Source organism: Salmo trutta, chromosome 2 (genome assembly GCF_901001165.1).
Source record: "Salmo trutta chromosome 2, fSalTru1.1, whole genome shotgun sequence".
Taxonomy (NCBI): domain Eukaryota; kingdom Metazoa; phylum Chordata; class Actinopteri; order Salmoniformes; family Salmonidae; genus Salmo; species Salmo trutta.
The window spans coordinates 14,146,694-14,168,231 of record NC_042958.1 but is presented as its reverse complement, the minus strand read 5'-3'; the positions used below and the strand labels follow the sequence as shown (position 1 = coordinate 14,168,231).

Sequence of the window (21,538 nt, the reverse complement as noted above, 5' to 3'; positions counted from 1 at the left end):
TAAGCCTAGTCAAGCCATAGACGCAGAAAGGCCAACACTGCAGAGGAAGGCTAAATAGATAACTACTAGGGAAATATGGCTATTAGCACTTCGGTACTATGACCATTTCACATGTGCATCTTTGATCATATCCTCACTGTCCTACTCTAATTCCATAGGCCTAGGCCTGACTAACTTCTAGCCTACGGCGCAAGAGAGCCATCTAAATCAAATGAAAGTAAAAACCAAGACTTGTCATGATATGGAGGTACAGTTGTTCACACCACAGGGAGAGAATGTCATTGGCGATGTGGGAAAAGACAGTGGTCCTGTGGGAGGAACACAAAGTCCCCAGTGGGAAGCAAATAAAGAGCGCACAAATTAACGCCAGGCATAACAAAGCTGTATTTAATTCCCTTGTCAAGGAGCAGAAGAAAACCCTTGTGTTTATTTATATTACATAGTAACAGAATACATATTAATCTTAACTGTTTTTTTAAATCTCATCACATAACACATTCAATATTTCAAAGTTTGTTTCTCATTAAATAGGAACAGAATAAATATTCATTTCTGAATTTCGGTGGCCACGGACCCTCTCACTTTAGATAGATGGACATTCAGGTGACTGACTGATGCTTCTCCAGAACCATATTATACATTCTGTTTTATCACTTCCTTCAGCGCTAACACACACACACACACACACACACACACACTTCAGTACAGAAAGAGCATTGTTTCCTGTATCACATCCCTGTCTAATGAGTCTGCTTGGAACAAAGTCAGAATGAAAATGACAGAAAACCCCTGCCCTACATAGACACCAACACCACTGGTCTCCAGTCCTCACCATGTTGTACTGTAGTTGTGAACACTGCCCCTGGTGGTAACAAGGTGATACTGCCTGCAGGGAAAGCCAATTGCAATCTAAGCCAGGGTAATGGAGGAAGACACTGATCTGAAAGGATTGGAGAGATGTGGAAAATGGATTGAGTGGAGGCTCCACCATTTTGCTTTCACCTAGTCATTCCTTTCAGGTTTGTGAACATGAAACTATTACTTAGGTGATAAATCAGGCCATGACAGGCAGGTTCTCCCAGAGCAGGGGCTTTAAACACAGACATTAGAGCAGGGGTGTTAAACTCATTCCACGGAGGGCCGAGTGTCTGCAGGTCTTTGGTTTTTCCTTTCAATTAGACAGAGCTAGACAACAAGGGTGACACTCTGCCCTCCATGGAATGAGTTTGACCTGTGTGCATTAGGAGTGGGGGATGATGGAGGAGTTTAGAGTCTGGGGATGGGGCCAGAGCGTACTACAGAGCAGATTCTCTCCATCTCCCAACAGATGAATTAGTCATCAATGCCCAGGAGTAAACAAGAGAAAACAGCACTATAAAGTTTAAACATTTAACAACACAAAACGGTCCTTCCGTTCCTCCTTCATGTTATTGCATTATTTGCCTGTCTCCCTAACAGACGAGTCCAACTACAAGTGCTTGCTGCTAAATTACCTCACACACTTATTTGCTTTAGATGTTTCTTTCTGACTTGTTACTAGTGTCAAAGGCTGCAACTAATTTGAAGAACTGTTGGACATCCACTGTGGATCTATGGGGTTCGATGGCTAGGTTTAGAGAGCTGGAACAGGTAGGCAGACATCAACAACATCCTAGGGACCACTGGCCAAGTAAAATGTAATTAAAAGGTAAAATAGAACCACAATAGCCTTTGTCCAAACACATACACATGATAGAGGACACTTTAAAAAGGGTTGTTGGAGCTTTAAATAGAAGGATTCCAATATTAGCTCTAACTTAATGTTTTCTGCTTAAAATGCAACGAGGATGACTCTTCTCAACCCCAAAACACAGGCGGCAGTGGTGACATATTTACACATTGTCAACCAAATCAAATCTACAGAAGCGACTGACTGATTGCTGTAGTCCATTTGTGACATCACAGCGTATCAGGTGAAAGAGTTTGAGACTGATCAGCAGCGGTTTGCTATAGTAGCTCTTTAAGCTAAGTGCTATCTGTAAATGTGGACCTCAGAAGCATCGTGACAGAGGCCGAAGAGAAACAAGACAAGAAAATACATAAAAAAACAAAGGTGCTGAAAATAAGTCTAAAAAAATAACACTTTAATTCTCTGCATTAGCCCCCCCCCACCCCTTTGGGTTCTACCATTTCAGAGTGAACACAATTAATATTTCAATGGTAAATGAAAACATTAAAGCGCTATGTACATGTACCGTCCTCTCTGCTCGGGCATGCTCAGTTCGGCCAGCAGGGGGCGAGGTGGAGCCGGTGGTGGTCTGGGGTCAGGGGAGTCAAGGGGTCAGGGCAGGGTCAGTCCTGGTGAGCAGGGAGGATGGGCTGCCTGCAGATGGGGCAGGTGTTGTTCTCAGAGAGCCAGCGATCGATGCAGTGGATGTGGAACTCGTGGGCGCAGGGCAGGCGACGCAGCTTGTTCCCTTGGGCATAGTCGTTGATACAGACGCTGCAGGCGCGCCCCGCCTCCCCCTCCAGGCTGGCCTGGCCATAGGTGCGCGTGGCTAGTATGTCGATCTGCTCTTTGGTCAGGCCACGTGGGTGCTCCTCATCCTCCTCGTCGTTGAGCAGGAAGAAGTGGGCCAGCCGCAGGATGGGCAGCGTGCCGTTCTCTACCAGGTTGTTTGTGTCCCTGCTCATCGGCCGACCGTCATCGGGGGTTGAGATTCCACCGTTGCCACTCCCACCTAACCTCCCCTGCCCTCCTTCCTCCTCATCGCCCCCCCCCTCTCTCTCCGTCTCTGTCTCTCCTGCCTGGCCTCCCACCACAGTTCCACTCTCGTTACTGTGGCTACGGTAGGTCTGTGTGGTGTTGGTGTTAGCATTGGGTCCTGCAGGGTCCTGGTGACCGGGCGTGCCCTCGGTGGTCTCAGCGTCAGCCTCCGTCTCCATGAGGGAGCTGAGCTCCCCGAAGCCGGTCATGATCTGTCTGAGGATGGAGCGCAGGGCGGTGGAGCTGGGCTCCCCCAGGCCAGTCTCACTGATCCTCCTCAGAGGGATCCGGATGGTGCTGACGTAGGTCCGGATCCCGGCCCGCTCCGAGCGGGAGATTGTGCGCCGGAAGCCCCCGCTGTCGCTCTCGAAGGTGACAGTGTTCTCGGCGGCGCGGGCCCGGGACCGTGTACGGCTGGCGATGCTGTCCCGGTCCCGGTTCTCTCCCGGTCGGATGCGCCGCACCTGCAGATCCAGCATGATGGTGGGGTGGCGCCGCACCCCCCCTGCACCCCCTGACCCGGCCGTGTGTACCTCTCCCTCCTGCTCACCTGCCTCTGGGCCAGGCTCTGCTAGTACAGCTGGCTCTGACACGGCCTCACCGGTCTCCATGGAGACAGAAGCAGTTCTGTTTCCGGGCTCGGCAGTGTGGCCATTATTAGAGACACCATTTCCATTCCCACCACTAGGAGGCAAGGTAGCCGAGTTAGGGGCGGGGTTTCTCTGAAGAGGGGAGCGGCTACGTCTCCTAGACGACCGGGAGGTAGTCCCACCTCCTGCTGCAGCCCTGCGGGTCCGGCCGCGGGATCGAGTCCTGCTGCTACGAGGCTCACGCCCCACAGACGCCACCTGGGGGCCAGACTGGGGCGGTACACGGGGGAAGTCCAGGGTAGGAACCCCCTCCTCCTGCCCCTCCCCTGGGGAGGAAGCTCTGCTTGGGCGTTGGAGCTGTGGAGGGCTTATTTGATCCTGAAGGATAGGGGGGGTGATGGGGACTGGGGGTGGTGGGAGGTTGATGGCTGCTGTACCGCTTAGAGCAGTAGGGGGGGGCCGGGGTGTGGTGAGGGGTGCAGGAGTCAGAGGAGGGATGGTGGTACTGCTGCGTGTACGGCGGATCTGAGCCCTCCTGCCCTGGGTAGCTCGAGGTAAGGGATAGGGGGAGGGCCGGGCAGGGGTGTAGGGGGCAGTGCGTATGGAGGCTGTGGATGGAGGGGGGACAGGGGACAGCTCTGAGGGGTCGGGGGCATCACTGTGCTCCCCTGGCTCTGGCTGCTCATGGTTGATGTTGATCTCCAGGCTGAAGCGGAACTCTCCACTGTTGGGGTTGGTGCGGCTGACCGCGCGCCACGTCTGGTTGCCGCTCTGGCCGCTCCGCGTGGCGTTCCCTGTGCGTCGGAAGGTGTTCAGCCACTCCAGCAGTGAGTCGCCGTTAGATGGCTCTGCTCCCGGCTCAGCAGTAGCTATACAGACAGCAGCTCGTTACTGAACTGAGCCAGTTGTAATTATCTAGTAATACTTTAGTACTTTGATCAATAATAAATAAACTGAACTGAGTGAGTATACAGCAGCAATTAGGCAATGAACCTTTTGAGACCCATAATCTGTTAAGTTTAGGTCATACAGACCCTTTAGCATTCATTTCCCCCAGTAACCGCTATAAACCCATAAAACCACGACCACCGCTATAGCTCTTTATTCCTACCTGACACTCCCTCGCTCTCCTCCCCCTCAACGCTGCTCCCCTCCTCCTCTCCGGCCTCAGCGTTCTGTGGGAGTGGTTCAGGGCGGGGCTGAGATGACACGCGCTCCTTTGCCCCATCCAGGCGCTGCCGTAGCTCCTCCGCTGTCACCTCACCTGGGGAACAACATGTCCTCTGTTAGGTCAAGATGGAGGACTTATATGCTTGATTGTCCAGATTCATTTTCAGCACTTAGTAGCCAACATGAAGCCATTACATTATAAAATGTGATAGTTTTATTACACAATGTGTGTGTAGGCCTATATTATGGTGCATTAGCAGGTTTCAGTCTATTGGGTTGGGGCAGGGCTGCAGTCCTATGGTTATTGTTTCTCCATGGCATTAATTAGCACCACTGATTGGATAAGGCAGCGATGGGCAACTCCAGTCCTCGGGGGCCGGAGTGGTCACACCTTTCCTCCATCTCTAGAAAACACAGCTGAATAAACTAATTACATTTTAAATTGAAGATCATGATTAGTTGATTATTTGAGTCAGGTGTGCTAGAGGGGCAAAAGTGTGAAACCAATCAGGACCCTGTAGGACTGGAGTTGCCTGTCCCGTGGTTGTCCTGGTACAAATTAGTCAGTTATTTAAAAACAATGAGGAAAACCAGCAGACACCGCTGCCCTGGGGGACTGGAGCTATGCAACCCTGCGTTAGGGGCTCTAGGTTCCTCTCACCAGGTGTGCCCAGCAGGTTGCTGTCTCTCATAAGGCGGTACTCTTCCTCGCTCAGCTCATTGATGAAGTGATAGTACGCCTCCTCCCGTCGAAGACGCTCTGCCTGACGCCGCCGCTCGTCTCGCCCGCCAGGAGGGTCCATCACCATGGAATCCGCTGTGGCACACAGAGGGCGGTAGGTGGGGTGTCAGAAATGTGGAACACCTGGCTGGAACTGACCTGGGTACTGCTTTAGTAATACATCCATCATTCAATCATAGGCAGCAGTTAAGTTGAGATCACGGATATTTTGATTCTATACAACTGACAAACATGGATTACAACGAGACTTTACAGACCATCCAATTCCCTGGGGAAAAACCTCAGGTCAACAGTTTTTACCGATCAATGCAATTATGTGACTTTACCACATCAGACGCCTTCACTTTATTAAACTTGTGTGGCCCCACCTTTAGCCAGAAACCATGTCAAAACAACCCTATCCATTCTGCTGTGGGATGAGACATGGCCAGTAAGAGGTCGGCTGAGACGTTGCTCTGCGTAATTGCGGACTATTCTTTGGGTGCTGAAATCAGTCGTTTTGATAAACTTCATTTTATGTGACGTTGGAGCTCTACTCCGCCCACAACCAGTCGCTGATCAACTACATAGTAAATCGGCTACAAAAATCTAACCTTCTGAGTTCCGACATCTAGCAGTCTAACCTTCTTAGATTCAGAAACCGCCACACAACAGCATCGATGGCACAGCGATAGACCGCAATGAATATTGAGTTGGCCGTAAAGGCAGCAACAATCATGCCATTTAGAGCAATATTCCAGCCTCCACAAAACATACCATACAGTAGGCCATGTTGGAGAACACAGGAGAAAGGACCAACAAAACTGACGCCGGTGTCATCCTACTAGCTACCAATCACCGACGCAGGAACGATCACACAGCCACGTCGGAGGAGGGACATGACAAAGAATAGTCTGGCTTCATGCAAGTTGACTATGTAGAGGAGGACAAAGAATCGTCACCTAACGATTGCAACAGAATTATATAAGCGTCTCCAACTAATAAAAATCTAAACACCTATACGCCGGTTTCACATTGCCTTTCAAAGCGGCGAGCTGTCATTTTGAATGCGCAACGCATTTGTTAGTTGTCGACAGCTAGCTATCTGGTGAAAGGTTTCGCCAACAAATAAGACAATTATTTTAACGAGCAACACACAAACTGAGTGCATACAATACTCAACCTAAACATAGTTTTTTAGCTCGAGAATATGGAGTTGACAACAAAATGTAGAGGTATTTTTTTTACCTGACACAGCAGCTGTAATATCGACGTGTTTGCTTCCCCCTCCGCTCTGATTACAATGTAGCCAAGATGGGACCAACCGTGCTACACTTCTCACTGTCCGATCAAAGACCAGCAGTGTCAGATTAGTTCCTACTTTACGAAACCGCACGACTACAATAAAATGTGCCGATTATAACAGATAATTGTTGTGTTTCAATCAATCTATTCATATGTGTTTAATTGTGAAGAGGAGTGTTTTCAATTTGAAACAGGTTCTTTTTCCGAAATGTATTTACATAACCACGCAGTTGATAATTTTCTCCCAGCAGTCTGAAGGTAAATATATGAATAAATAGCAATGACATTTCCCCCCCGTTTTTCAATGTCCGTGCGCACATCTTGACTCCTCTTTATGCCTTTATTAGACGCCAGAATTATCTAATTTTGGATATCCAACATCAGATTATTATTAGGGAGTGGCGTAATTGTCATGACATGTGGAGAGGAAACACTTGAACTGGCTTCAGAGATGCCAGCACCAAAGTTCTGATCATAAAACGAGATGTTTTTGTGTGAATAGTAGAATTTGTATCCCCTTCACGTTACAAAGAGTTAAAATCCACGTGGTGTTCTAAACATATAGCTCCCGTCCATTTCTGTGCAATGACGACATTTTACGACAGTGCCGTACGTGGTTTTTCAGTTCTCCAGAGTGTGATACCGGCTGGAGAAACGCAGTAGGAAGATAATACAAGAGAACGGGGAAGCCAGTTTTACTGCCCATACCTGGCCCTTCGTCGCGGATAAGAAACCTGCGTCTTCTCTGGTAACATAAACCTAGCCGTTAAATGTGGAAACAGGGCTGAGGAGAGAGCGACGCGAGGGAAGGCAACAACAAATTCTAACTGGGGTTGTGAAGTAAGTTGCCTCCCAAGCGGCGCTTTAAAAGGAAGCAGAAGATAATTGACCTAAACAACAGAGAGAATGGACTACGATTTCAAAGTGATGCTGACCGGAGAGAGAGAACGTGTCGAGGACCTGTTTGAGTACGAGGGATGCAAAGTGGGAAGAGGCACCTACGGTCATGTATACAAAGCAAAGAGAAAAGATGGGTGAGTTGATAATGAGAGCCAGTAAGAAGGCCCTCAGGTCCACGAGTCTCCCAATAAAACAACTCGGTTTGTCTTGGTTGCTCCTGTTTTCAAGGCCCCCTCTCTGTTACACCTATTTGTAACTCGTAGTACGGGGAACATTTTAAAGAACCAACTGAATAAACTCAGTACGACATGGTACAAACATTATTGGGCACAGACAACAGCACAAAGGGCAAGAAGGTAGAGAACAATAACGTTACATCACGCGAAGCAGCCACAACATTCAGTAACTAACAGCCGTGCAACGTGTTCGCTAAATCCATCAGCTAACCTTGCTGTATTGTAGTTAATATGATGCATAGTTTTAAAAGGACGCCTGCGCTCGCAGATTAAACGGAACAGAACGGGGATGTTGTAACAACATTTTATGTGGGGTAATGCAGTCATCAAGCCAGATTAGCTCCAAACAGAATAATGAGGATATTTTTGTATCAAATTATGCCGTGTCATTTTTTTTGTTGCATTTTGAGATGTTCTATTTTCGCAGTAATATGAACAAACTGAGTGAAGTAGGCCAGCCTTTGTGTGATAGCCTATTACAGACGCAGCCAAGCAAGTCAGGGGCAGGTGCAGTCGGGCGCAGGGAATGTTTGGTCTGGCAGGTTTGATGTGTCTGGATCTGGAACGGCCTGGCTACACAAAACATAATCATGGGTTTACATAAAGCAGTTTTTTCACCAGGTGCTTAAAGCACTTTACATTGTATGGAGGAATCTCACCCCCTCTAATAATAGAAGGAAAGTGTTTCAAATCTGAATTGGAGGGACATGAAATGTCCAGGTATTCTGCATGGATTAACACAGTGAAGAGGCCCCCTTCATATAGATGAGATGGACATAATAAAAGTGATCCTTCTATTGACCATGTTACTCTCTTTACTATCATGTCTTTTCTCCCTAGTGTGTAGTGTGGAATAGAAAACAATGTAGGATGCATAGATGTCACATTTTTGGCCGATACTGATATCCGATATTTTACATTTTAGCGACTTTTTAAGCATTCTTGTACAGTTAAATAGTTAAACTGCTGTGTCCGTGTTAAGGCACTGCATCTCAGTGCAAGAGGCATCACTACAGTCCCTGGTTCGAATCCAGGCTGTATCACATCCGGCCGTGATTGGGAGTCCCGTAGGGCAGCACACAATTGGCCCAGCGTTGGCCAGGGTAGGCAGTCATTGTAAATAAGAATTTATTCTTAACTGACTTGCCTAGTTAAATAAAGGTTACACACACCACACTGACCAAAAAGTTATTTTTGTTGGCATTTACATATGTCCCCATTACCAGTAATACATAGTCAAAACCTATTTCTTTCACTTACTTGCTGTGCTGTTTAGTTGTTCATTTGTTCAGTTGTTTCATTCTCAACCAGGATTTCATCATACATGTCAAGCAGTGAAGTTTCAGCCCTGTCTGTCCGTGGCCTCTTCCTTGGTGCGCACTGTCACTGTGTCCGTTTCCATCTTGTCCAGCTGTGTCTGTAACATTTCACGTAAACTATGTTTCTTGTCTGCATCGAAGTAGCGGTCCTTGTACCTAGCATCGAGCATGGTGGCGACACAGTAAAGAGGCTCAGAGAGAATACCACCGAATCGCTTGTTCACAACTTTGAGTACTTGTAAGTTTTAATCCCACGGTCTGTCTGCAGTTTTGTTGAGCAGGTGTTTCACTGCCGACAGAGGGTTATCTTATTTCTCCAGTCAGTTGTTCAAATGGTGCTAAGAGTGTGTTCATGTTTTAAACATGTTCTCAAATCCCATTGAAATGGCAGCAGCGGTATGAGAACCAGCACATTCTTAAGCATGCAATACGTCTCCTCAGTATGAAGTCCTCATCGACCCACTGTGCTGTCAGGCTCTGCATGCTCATGGGGCTGTCATCTCTGTTACAAATGTCAGTCGTGACGTCCATATCAAGGAGCATAATGAATTCCGTTATGTTGGCGTTAATGGATTTCATCTCGCTGAAATGTTCTTACTCTTTCAAATGACTGCTCAACTTGAACTTGTTTAGTTGTGGAAGTGTGCGCTTAGTATTTTTCTGCTTTTGTTCTGAGTAGCGCTGTGTATTTTTTGTGGCGTCATTACGTCATCTACCTATGTTATATGGGTATGCACGTCAGCTTTGACATCGGTTTTGCACATCAGCGTTAAGCTAGACCGCGGGCCGATGCCGGCATTTTTAGTTAATATTGGCCGATTCCGATGTCGTGCACCCCTATGCTATTATCTCATGACCAAGTAAAATTGTTATTTCTGTTGATAGAAGTGTTTTACTGTGGTCTAATTATTTGAGGCTGCAGAATGTTATGATTATGAAGGTCTCTGTCTGCCAATAACAAGTGAGACGATGGGTGTTATTTTCCCTACTGTGAAACTAGACTACAGTTTATTAACTTTGGAGTTTATGCAATCTCACCAATTCTCAGGCCGCTATTTCAAAATGGAGTAAAAGCACTGTAAAACTTGCAAACAATGTTATTCTATACATTTCTCGATTACTTTTTCTCTTCAACCAAAGATACTTTGGAAAAAGAAAAAAATAAATAGGCTAGACTAATTTTTGTAGACCAATGCTGAGAACCATTGTCATGCAATTCATAGGCTAAATAGTAATGTCCAATAAATTATTCAAAATACTAGAATAAATGGGGTTTGAGCAATCCCCAAATGAGTTTGGTGAACATTTTAGCCTAAACATGTTAGTGTCGGGGGCTGAGACACAAACCACTGCAGATGTATCCAAGCATTTAGACCATATCATAGCCATTTCAGCCAGGCAGTGCTGTTTATTCCAGTTCTCCCATTGTCTTAAGTGTATTGTTCTCTTCTTGCTCCCTTCATAAATTATTACCAGTGAAAGGACTGGTTGTGTTTATGCTATTACAATAAAGGTATTTTATACAGTGGTCATGAAGGAAAAGAGCTCATTTCAGACTACAGACACCCTGTCCTTCCCCTTCTGTCCTAGTCCAGCCATATCCTAGTCTGGTGGTCTAGCCCCACGCTGGTCTGGTGGTCTAGCCCCATGCTGGTCTGGTGGTCCAGCCCCACGCTGGTCTGGTGGTCTAGCCCCACGCTGGTCTGGTGGTCTAGCCCCACGCTGGTCTGGTGGTCTAGCCCCATGCTGGTCTGGTGGTCTAGCCCCACGCTGGTCTGGTGGTCTAGTCCAGGCCTCCTGACCCCATCCTAGTCCAACCCCATCCAGTCCAGTCCAAACTCATCAAGTGGAGACCAGTTCATCCATGTTTGGTTTTATCCAGCCCAGATCCTTTACTGTAACTGGACTTTGTTGTGGAACCTAAACCCTCAGGACACAAATCAGACCCACCAAGGAGTGGGTCTAAAACATGGCCAGACTGACTGGGGGCTGGAACCGTGTTTTAACCAGCCCTAAGTGTTCAAAGATGTTTGTTTATTGTAGGAGACTGCTGTTTACGAGCCTCTCATACCCTCATTTGTTCTCCTGGAGTTGAACATGGCCCGAGGAGGCACAAAGAGCAGTTTGAGATGATTTGGGCTGAGGGGAGGGGTTTGTACTAGTGAGGGGCTAACTCAACTTTGTGTGTGCCTTGCCAGCTGCCATAGTCTGTTTCCCCTCTACTGTATGGGGGTGAGCTTGATTATATGACAAATCTGGAGGAAATGTAAGCATTTTGCCCTCCTCTCAGCTACTCATGTACCACCAACTGCCAGCTGGCCTCCTTCATGTCTCAGTGTAGCAAGGCCCCATGGGAACTGTAGTGAACTTGGGTTGATGCTGTATATTTTTCTGTCTTCAGGAAGGATGATAAGGACTACGCCCTCAAGCAGATTGAAGGCACTGGCATCTCCATGTCTGCCTGCAGAGAGATTGCAGTAAGTGTGTTGTTTAGTTCAAGAGCAGACATCCCATAATGTCTGTGTGAATGAATGTTTCTTCTTCTAGTTACTGCGGGAGCTGAAGCATCCTAATGTGATCTCACTGCAGAAGGTGTTCCTGTCACATGCAGACCGCAAAGTCTGGCTGCTCTTCGACTATGCTGAGCATGATCTCTGGGTAATACACACACACACACACACACACACGGGTTTGGGGAGAAACGGATTAAAAATAAACCAACTGTAATCAGTTACGTTACCAGCAAAACTATACTAATCAGATTACAGATTCTTTCGAAAACGAAATGATTAATTCTAGGAATAGTTTTAAAATGTTTGCGTAATTTATTATTATTTTTTAAATGGACACCTTTCTGTTTTCTCAATGGCATTTAAGTCAGCATTGAAAAAATTGGCAAATTTAAGGTCCTGCCTGAGTGAGTCTGACCACAAGTCAGAGACTACTATGATGACACACCAAATGCGCTTGATGGATTGTGGGGAAAGAGCAGGAATAGGCTTTTGTAGGCTACAGTCCAAGCTATGTCTTCCAATGGTGCGACTGCTGTCGACATCCAAAGATGATCCAACTTGAATAAACGCTTGGAGGTAAGGGCCATACAGATATCATTATTGTTGATATCTACATAGAGTATTGATGTGAATCATACTGCTGCTCTCTCATTTAGCTATTTGCGCCTCATGGATTGTGGGTGGCTGTTCACAAATGTATATGTGTATTTTAACCCAGTAATGGTTGAATTGAAGAATAAGCTGTCTATCAATCTTTTGCAACCAGTGAACAGCCAGTGAAAATATGCAACAGCTGCTTAGTGCTTATGGGGAACAAGTTAGAGGGAGTTCCTCCCTTCTAAACTACTCTGTGGTGTTCTGCTCCATACTGTGCTGATAAAAAAAAAACATGTTCTAACGCACGCACTTTTGATAGACTTAAACCTCTGCAAATGATATACATATCAACATTTCACTGAGTGCAGCATCTTTTTTCAACTCAATGAGCCCAATCAGTCCTCCATGACAACAAAATCATAAACAACAAAATCATAAACAACAAAGTAAGCTAATAAATTGTTCGTTTTTGGGTTATGCTCAGGTAAAACCATTTGGATATTCTATAATTATAAGTCCTATTGTTGATCAAGGTTTATTACATAATTTGGAATGACTGGAAATCTGACAGACTTTTTATGTAAAGATTAAGCCTACCCATATTATCTGTAGTAGAAAGCAATGGGTTAGAAGAAGCCTACATAACCAACCTATAAAGTAAAATGCAACGTCCATATATGGCCAGATATGTAAACTTTAACATTGATTTATCCTGCAATAGATGTTGTTCAATTGGCAATATTCATTTTTGTCTTCTTCTAATGCCTCTAAGGTGAAAGTAATCTAAAAGTAACGCAATGATTTGCATGAACACTCACAGATTTTGTATCTGATAGTCCATCCACACTATAAACATACACACACGCACACATGTTTTTACATTTACACACTTTTATAAACATTTGAATATTTGACCTCCACACTTGTTTAAATCCATTGACAACACACTAATGATGCTCCCTCTCTCCACAGCACATCATAAAGTTCCACAGGGCGTCCAAGGCTAATAAGAAGCCCCTGCAACTGCCTAGGGGAATGGTCAAGTCTCTGCTCTACCAGATCCTGGACGGCATCCATTACTTACACGCCAACTGGGTCCTACACAGAGACCTGGTGAGGGTGAGGGAGAGGGGAGGGAGGGAAGGAAGGAGAGGGGAGGGAGGGAAGGAAGGAAGGAAGGAAGGAAGGAAGGAAGGAGAGGGTAGGGAGGGAAGGAAGGAGAGGGTAGGGAGGGAGGGAAGGAAGGAGAGGGTAGGGAGGGAGGGAAGGAAGGAGAGGGTAGGGAGGGAGGGAAGGAAGGAGAGGGTAGGGAGGGAGGGAAGGAAGGGTAGGGAGGGAGGGAAGGAAGGAGAGGGGAGGGAGGGAAGGAAGGAAGGAAGGAGAGGGGAGGGAGGGAAGGAAGGAAGGAAGGAAGGAGAGGGTAGGGAGGGAGGGAAGGAGAGGGTAGGGAGGGAGGGAAGGAGGGAAGGAAGGAAGGAAGGAGAGGGGAGGGAGGGAAGGAAGGAGAGGGTAGGGAGGGAGGGAAGGAAGGAGAGGGTAGGGAGGGAGGGAAGGAAGGAGAGGGGAGGGAGGGAGGGAAGGAAGGAGAGGGTAGGGAGGGAGGGAAGGAGAGGGTAGGGAGGGAGGGAAGGAAGGAAGGAGAGGGGAGGGAGGGAAGGAAGGAAGGAAGGAGAGGGTAGGGAGGGAGGGAAGGAGAGGGTAGGGAGGGAGGGAAGGAGAGGGTAGGGAAGGAAGGAGAGGGTAGGGAGGGAGGGAAGGAAGGAGAGGGTAGGGAGGGAGGGAAGGAGAGGGTAGGGAGGGAAGGAAGGAGGGAAGGAGAGGGTAGGGAGGGAGGGAAGGAGAGGGTAGGGAGGGAGGGAAGGAGAGGGTAGGGAGGGAGGGAAGGAGAGGGTAGGGAGGGAAGGAGAATGCATCCTTTTCCTGCATGCCAGCTGGGTCCTACACAGAGACCTGGGCCTTTTCTCAATTGGATTTGCTCAACTCCTGCGTCCTCTCTCCTCCGTCTCTCGCCTCCTTTTGAAAAATGTCAAAGGTAATCGAGAGGCGGCGAGCAGAGGGAACGTGAACGAAAATGTGCTTGTATTAAATTAGATTCTCCTCTCCATTTGTGTGTCATCAGGCAAATTACGTTTACAGGGGTGGAATCCCCAAATAAATGTAACGTAATAAAACAAATGTAGCTCGTTCTGCAAGACATTTTCTAGATAAAAGGATAAGTAGCATTTACATTTTAAATGTTTGTCTGCTTTTCTCCTCCAACAACTGCTTCAAAGGGGGTGTGTCAAATATAAAAAGTCTTCTGTGAATGACTCCGGTGGGATACACATGACTGTCCTCGATGAAAGGTGGCTATCGAAGAGGAGATGACACTCATCCATTCACCTACTAACTAATTGACACTCTCCTCGACCACTTATCAGTTTCCGGGTCACGGAGGACAGATTTTTGCCCAAATGAGAAAGGCCTTTGTGTGAGAGAGAGGGGGAGGGAGGAAGAAGGGGCAATGGGGGGAGAGTGGGCATCCATTACCTGCACGCTGACTGTTTCCTACAGAGACCTGGTGAAAGTGAGGGATGAGGAAGGGAGAATAGGGGAGGAAAGAGCAGTGGGGAGGACGGGGAGAGGAATAGAGGGACGCAGGAAATGGTATAGTGGCTGAGCACTGTATGGTTGCCTGGTGGAGGAAATGGAGGTGCCTGGCCTGCTTCTCTGACATGTGATTTTCATTGTTACGCCACCAGAGGGCAGCATTGACACTACCTGGACCATTCATATGTGATTCAGCATAACGCGGCCAAACTAATCTTAATTCCTCTCGTTTAATGTGTATCAGTGTGGGTATTATGATAATGGAAGTAAATATTTGCGTGATATTAACTGTAAATCTGTTTTTCCCCAGAAACCTGCAAACATCCTAGTGATGGGGGAGGGGCCGGAGAGGGGTCGAGTAAAGATCGGTACGATGGAGTGTTTATTTTTTTCAGCATAATGCTTTATGTCTACATAGACTGGCTATAGTTTATTCACTGCTCATTACACACTATTTGAGCGTTATACTACGTTATCATATTATGTGGCTTATGTGTGTTGCTGTACAGCGGACATGGGCTTTGCCCGCCTCTTTAACTCACCACTGAAGCCGTTAGCAGATCTGGACCCTGTGGTGGTCACCTTCTGGTACAGGGCACCAGAGCTACTGCTAGGTGCCAGGCACTACACCAAAGCCATCGGTGAGAACGGCCACTGGGTGGGTGGGTGGGTGTGTGCTGTGTACCAAGAGCTGAACTTCTGAGCTATCCTTCCACCATCCGAGGATAATTACTGTTGTGTGTGCATATTTGTGCGAGCATGTTCAAGTGGGTGTCTGTGCGTGGGCGTGGTTTAGAACACAGTGTGATATCCAGGGCTCTACGCTGTCATATTTTACAAGGAGCACATGTGCTCCTAAGTTGAAAAATGTAGGAGCACAAAGAAATTTAGGCGCAGATTGAGAAATATTCGATGTATTGATGATTTGCAATTACTAAAAAAAATGTTAAAAAATTCTCTAGGTGCACTGGTGGACAAAATCAAAATATTTAGGATCATATGAAACCAAAATGGTAGAACTGTAGAGCCTGATATCTCTAATCCTCCCTGTGCATCTGTCAGACATCTGGGCGATTGGCTGCATCTTTGCCGAGCTGTTGACGTCTGAGCCCATCTTCCACTGTCGCCAAGAGGACATCAAGACCAGTAACCCCTACCACCACGACCAGCTGGACCGCATCTTCAACGTCATGGGCTTCCCCGCTGGTGAGAGAGCTGGGCTGGGGCAGGGCCTCTCCTCCTTTAGAACCACCACACACAGGCCACAAAACCAGCATGTAGAGGCCGAGAATACTTCAAAACTGGCTCTGGATAAAGAGGGTTGTCCATGAGTGCTGGGGACTCTCATAACTTATCAGGACATGCCTATGTGCATTGAAATGGTCGCTCGTACAGTATGTGTTAAATTATTAACCTTGTTCCATCTGAATACCCATACTTGCGTTCAAAATAGTAGGCTTTTTGGGTATGCAAAAATATAACGTCAGTATGTCTACTACTTTAAGTGCCAGGATGTTATATTCACTTTGTCTTTTCATCAAGTAGAATTCGCCGCACACTATTGAGGAAGAGAATTGTCTTTTCAGACTTGCGTCTTTTTCATCCTCATCTGATAATTAGAATAGGGAATGCGCTCTACCAAAATGAACGAATGGCGGGGAACAAGCACGATTGAGCATTAGATTATGCCTTCTCAGCATGGATCAACCTAGTATGTTTATTTGTTGCTTCCTGCATATGTTTTTACGAAACAGTACGTTCTCAATAGTATGTAGTACTATTAGTACACAGCATGTCGTTTTAGAAAGTGGTAGGCAAGACAGATTTCGGACATATTTTCGACGTGTGTAATATGAACCTGCCTGGCAAATAGTGAGAGAGAGAGAGAGATATATTATATTACTGAAGAACAAGAGTGTAATTAAACCATGACTAGGCACAGTTCTATTCTGGCCTGGCTTGTATGAGCCCAAAGCAATCTGTCTGTCCTGTACAAGCACTCACTGACACAGTCTGATGATGCAATCCTCAGAGAAGGACTGGGAAGACATCAAGAAGATGCCGGAGCACTCCACTCTGATGAAAGACTTCAGGAGGAACACGTGAGTGGCTTTCTGACTGCCAGCTCCCTTCCTGCCAGCTGTGAACAACATCATTTTTAGCATTTTAATAATAGATTTGTCTTCTCATCCAAACTGAAATGACATGGTCTGGTATCACAGGTATACAAACTGCAGCCTTATAAAATACATGGAGAAACACAAAGTCAAACCAGACAGCAAAGCATTCCACTTGGTGAGTTGAAATGAGTTCTCAGTCTAACATTGCCTGAACGTTGTTGTTACATAGCATTGTTCAGTCTGACGTTGTATAAACGTTCCCTCTGTTTTACTCATGCTCTAACGTTGTGTTTGTGTAGCTCCAGAAGCTGCTGACCATGGACCCGATCCGCAGGATCACGTCTGAGCAGGCCATGCAGGACCCTTACTTCCTGGAGGAACCACTGCCCACCTCAGAGTGAGGCAGAACACATTTATTACAACATCTATAACACATTTATTACAACATCTATAACACATTTATTACAACATCTATAACACATTTATTACAACATCTATAACACATTTATTACAACATCTGTAACACATTTATTACAACATCTATAACACATTTATTACAACATCTGTAACACATGTACAGTGCATTCGGGAAAGTAATTAAACCCCTTGACTTTTTCCACATTTGTTACGTTACAGCCTTAAATTGCCTCATTAATCTACACGCAGTACCCCATAATGACAAAGCAAAAACAGGTTTTTAGACATTTTCACGTTTACATAAGTATTCATACCCTTTACTCAGTACTTTGTTGAAACACCTTTGGCAGCAATTACTGCCTCAAGTCTCCGTGGGTATGACACTACAAGCTTGGCACACCTGTATTTGGGGAGGTTCTCCCATTCTTCTTTGCAGATCCTCTCAATCTCTGTCAGTTTGGATGGGGAGCGTTGCTGTACAGCTATTTTCAGGTCTCTCCAGAGATGTTAGATTGGGTTTGGCTGGGCCACTCAAGGACATTCAGAGACTTGTCCCGAAGCCACTTGTGCATTTGTCTTGGCTGTGTGCTTACGATCGTTGTCCTGTTGGAAGGTGAACATTCGCCCCAGTCTGAGGTCCTGAGTGCTCTGGAGCAGGTTTTCATCAAGGATCTCTCAGTACTTTGCTATGTTCATCTTTCCCTTGATCCTGACTAGTCTCCCATTCCCTGCTGCTGAAAAACATCTCCATAGCTTGATTCTGCCACCACAATGTTTCACCGTAGGAATGGTGCCAGGTTTCCTCCAGACGTGACGCTTGGCATTCAGGCCAAAGAGTTCAATCGTGGTATCAAATCAAAGTTTATTTCTCACGTGCGCTGAATACAACAGGTGTAGACTTTACAGTGAAATGCTTACTTACAAGCCCTAACCAACAGTGCAATTTTTATGTAAAAAATTGGTATTAGGTGAACAGTAGAAAAGTAAATAAATAAAACAGTGAAAATAACAGTAGCGAGGTTATACAGCCACCGGCTAGTCGGGCTAATTGAGGTAATATGTACATGTAGGTATAGTTACAGTGACTATGCATAGATGATAAAACAGAGTAGCAGCAGCGTAAAAGGAGGGGGGGGGCACAATGCAAATAGTCCGGGTAGCTATTTGATTTCCTGTTCTGGAGTCTTATAGCTTGGGGGTAAAGGCTGTTGAGAAACCTTTTGGACTTGGCGCTCTGTTACCGCTTTCCGTGCGGTAGCAGGGAGGCAGTGATGCAACCCGTCAGGATGCTCTCAGAACCTTTTGAGGATCTGAGGACCCATGCCAAATCTTTTCAGTCTCCTGAGGGGGAATAGGCTTTGTCGTGCTCTCTTCACGACTGTCTTGGTGTGTTTGGACCATTCTAGTTTGTTGGTGATGTGGACACCAAGGAACTTGAAGCTCTCCATCTGCTCAACTACAGCCTCGTTGATGAGAATGGGAGCGTGCTCGGTCCTCCTTTTCCTATAGTCCACAATCCATCTCCTTTTGTCTTGATTACGTTGAGGGATAGGTTGTTATTCTGGCATCACCTGGCCAGGTCCCTGACCACCTCCCTATAGGCTGTCGTGGCAGATGTGTTGTTACCTACCCTCACCATCTGGGGGCGGCCCGTCAGGAAGTACAGGATCCAGTTGCAGAGGGAGGTGTTTAGTCCCAGGGTCATTAGCTTAGTGATGAGCTTTGTGGGCACTATGGTGTTGAACGCTGAGATGTAGTCAATGAACAGAATTCTCACATAGGTGTTCCTTTTGTCCAGGTGGGAAAGGGCAGTGTGGAGTGCAATAGAGATTGCATCATCTGTTGGTGTGGTTTGTAAATTGGAGTGGGCCTGGGGTTTCTGTCATAATGTTGATGTGAGCCATGACCAGCCTTTCAAAGCACTTCATGGCTACAGACGTGAGCGCTACGGGTCGGTAGTTGTCTAAGACTAGCCGCCCTGACAGCTGATGAAACTGAGGACTATTTCTGTCTGTAATTAAGGCCTTTTGTGGAGAAACTCATTCTGATTGGCTGGGCCTGGCTCCCAAGTGGGTGGGCCTAGGCCCACCCATGGCAGCTTCCCTGCCCAGTCATGTGAAATCCATAGATTAGGGCCTAATGAATTTTTCAATCGACTGATTTACTTATATGAACTGTAACTCAGTAAAATCGTTGAAATAGTTGCATGTTGCGTTTTATGTTTTTGTTCAGTATACATTAAAACAACTAACACATTACTACATGTAATACAACAAAAGCCCTTACTACATATATTGCATTATAACAAATGTATTACAACATAATACATGTATAACATGTTAGTCCATGTCTGGAGGGATGTGGGGGTATAGCCTGTAAGATAAGGGGTGTGTTTGTGTCAGTGTGTTCGCAGGCTGCCAGATCCCCTACCCCAAGAGGGAGTTCCTGACAGAGGAGGAGCCAGAGGATAAGGCAGAGAAAGTCAGAAATGTGTGTGCCTCTTGTCTTTACATTTGGGTCAAAATATATGTTACAGTTACATAAGTGTGTTTTTTGTGTGTATATTTTTTTATCAACAGAGTAAGGTTTAAAGGGAACATTTTGAGTGTATTTCCAGTGTGTGCTAGTGTGAGGTTGATGAAGCCTTGGGTGTCTTTTAATATTCCAGAAGAACCAGCAGCAGGGGAACAACCACACCAACGGGGCGGGGCACACTGGTAACCCTGACAACAGCCACGCCCAAGGCCCGCCCCTAAAGAAGGTGCGAGTGGTCCCGCCCGTCACTACCTCAAGTGGCCTCATTATGACCTCAGACTACCAGGTAGGGTAGTCTCACACCATACATACACACCATACATACATTAATTCATTCATACATACAAAGCCGTTACTATATAGCAATACTATATTGATAACACAGAAATCATCAAAATCATGCTATCCCACCAAATCATACCAAATTGTAAATAGTCTGATTAGTTATCTTCTCTTTCTCAGCGCTCCAATCCACATGCTGCCTACCAGAACCCCGGACCAAGCACATCACTGCCCCAAAGCAGCATTGGATACTCCTCTACCTCTCAGCAGCCCCCGCAGTACTCACACCAGACCCACCGCTACTGACCCACCGCTACTGACCCACCGCTACTGACCCAGCCCTCGCCTGGCCCACTAGGGAGAATGTACTGAGGGAGGTGGGTGTGTCCATGGCAATACCCGCCCCTCCCCCCACATTTAACTGACCGGTCCACCCTCACTGCAGTAGTCCATTATCCCAGAATGAAATACAATGAGCCCATCCTGAAAATAACAACTTCAACCATGAGCAACACATGGAGACTAAACCGCAAAACTAGATGAAGATGGAGAAGAACGGATGCTGTCAGTTGGTTCTTCCCTCGTTCCTTCCGCTCTTCGTTGCTGTGTTTGTGACCAGTACAAAGTTAACTTTCAGAACTGGTACTTAACAAAAGCCACAACATGACAAGCAAACAGAAGATGGCTTCATTTGCAGTAAAGGCCACCCAGGGTGTTACCCACTCCCTCCTTTCCTTCTCACCACCTCCACCAAAGCGCTCCCCCTTTCCAGCCAGATCCCCTCTTCCTGTTGAAGCTTCGTTCAGACTAAAGCTGCTATGTGACTGCCAGCATCGACAGAGTACATGCCCCTCTGTCCTCCTGTCTCTGTCCTCCTGTCTCTGTCCTCCTGTCTCTGTCCTCCTGTCTCTGTCGGTCTTTCTTCTTGTCTGTCTGTCCTCCCTTCCGAGGGCGTCTTCGCTGGGGACCGAACTGAGCTGCTGACAGGAGCATGCTGGGAGTTTGTGTGCCCCATCCACAGCTCTTGTTGGGGGCGTAATTGAGACAAAAACAAAGGAAAAAAAACGACAAAAGAAAAAATACTTGATATTAGTAGTTTATAATTGAATCTGTTTTCCTTGGTTTGGTTTTCACTGACTGTATAAAAAAAGGAAGTGGCGAAGCAGCTTCCGTTGGGCTGAGAGAGAGCAGCTGTTTTTATCGCTCTGGGCAAAACCTTAGAACTTCATAATGACAAAACCAACCAATCGTGTGGAGGACGGCATATGGAACATGTATTGTATTTAAATATTTTACATGAAGCAAGTATCCTGACAATAAAAAGTGGAAATGTTAACATTGGCGTTGGGGGTTTCTCTTCTCTGTCTCTGTGTTAACCTGGAAAACGGAAAAAGAACTATGTTCTCTTACAGGAATAGAACCGTGTCTTCAATAATGGAACAATCCCAGTCCATCCTACTTTTTCTCTCCGAGGTCTGTCTTTACCCGTTCACTGCCC

The 21,538-nt window shown here is 46.4% G+C and overlaps 2 protein-coding genes across 5 annotated transcripts; one reads left to right on the top strand and one right to left on the bottom strand.

Moving 5' to 3' along the window:
• Window positions 1-365: 365 nt before the first annotated feature.
• Window positions 366-7,238, bottom strand: rnf6 (ring finger protein (C3H2C3 type) 6). Its single transcript, XM_029691018.1, has 5 exons — window positions 7,232-7,238; window positions 6,476-6,625; window positions 5,168-5,323; window positions 4,448-4,600; window positions 366-4,205 (listed from the first exon to the last, which is right to left on the bottom strand). Exons 1-5 carry the CDS (start codon window positions 7,236-7,238, stop codon window positions 2,332-2,334), a joined length of 2,340 nt encoding a protein of 779 aa, XP_029546878.1. The 3' UTR covers window positions 366-2,331.
• On the top strand, window positions 7,121-21,376 carry cdk8 (cyclin dependent kinase 8). 4 transcript variants are annotated; one of them, XM_029695205.1, is made up of 13 exons: window positions 7,121-7,566; window positions 11,389-11,464; window positions 11,535-11,645; window positions 13,070-13,210; window positions 14,997-15,054; window positions 15,196-15,327; window positions 15,749-15,892; window positions 16,719-16,788; window positions 16,909-16,981; window positions 17,106-17,203; window positions 19,626-19,713; window positions 19,892-20,044; window positions 20,221-21,376. In XM_029695205.1, exons 1-13 carry the CDS (start codon window positions 7,439-7,441, stop codon window positions 20,344-20,346), a joined length of 1,398 nt encoding a protein of 465 aa, XP_029551065.1. In that variant the 5' UTR covers window positions 7,121-7,438; the 3' UTR covers window positions 20,347-21,376. The 4 variants fall into 4 exon arrangements, with proteins under 4 accessions (XP_029551065.1, XP_029551074.1, XP_029551069.1 ...); XM_029695214.1 differs by lacking the exons at window positions 7,121-7,566; window positions 11,389-11,464; window positions 11,535-11,645; window positions 13,070-13,210 and adding an exon at window positions 14,034-14,050; XM_029695209.1 differs by lacking the exons at window positions 7,121-7,566; window positions 11,389-11,464; window positions 11,535-11,645; window positions 13,070-13,210 and adding an exon at window positions 14,110-14,129.
• The last annotated feature ends 162 nt before the right edge of the window (window positions 21,377-21,538 follow it).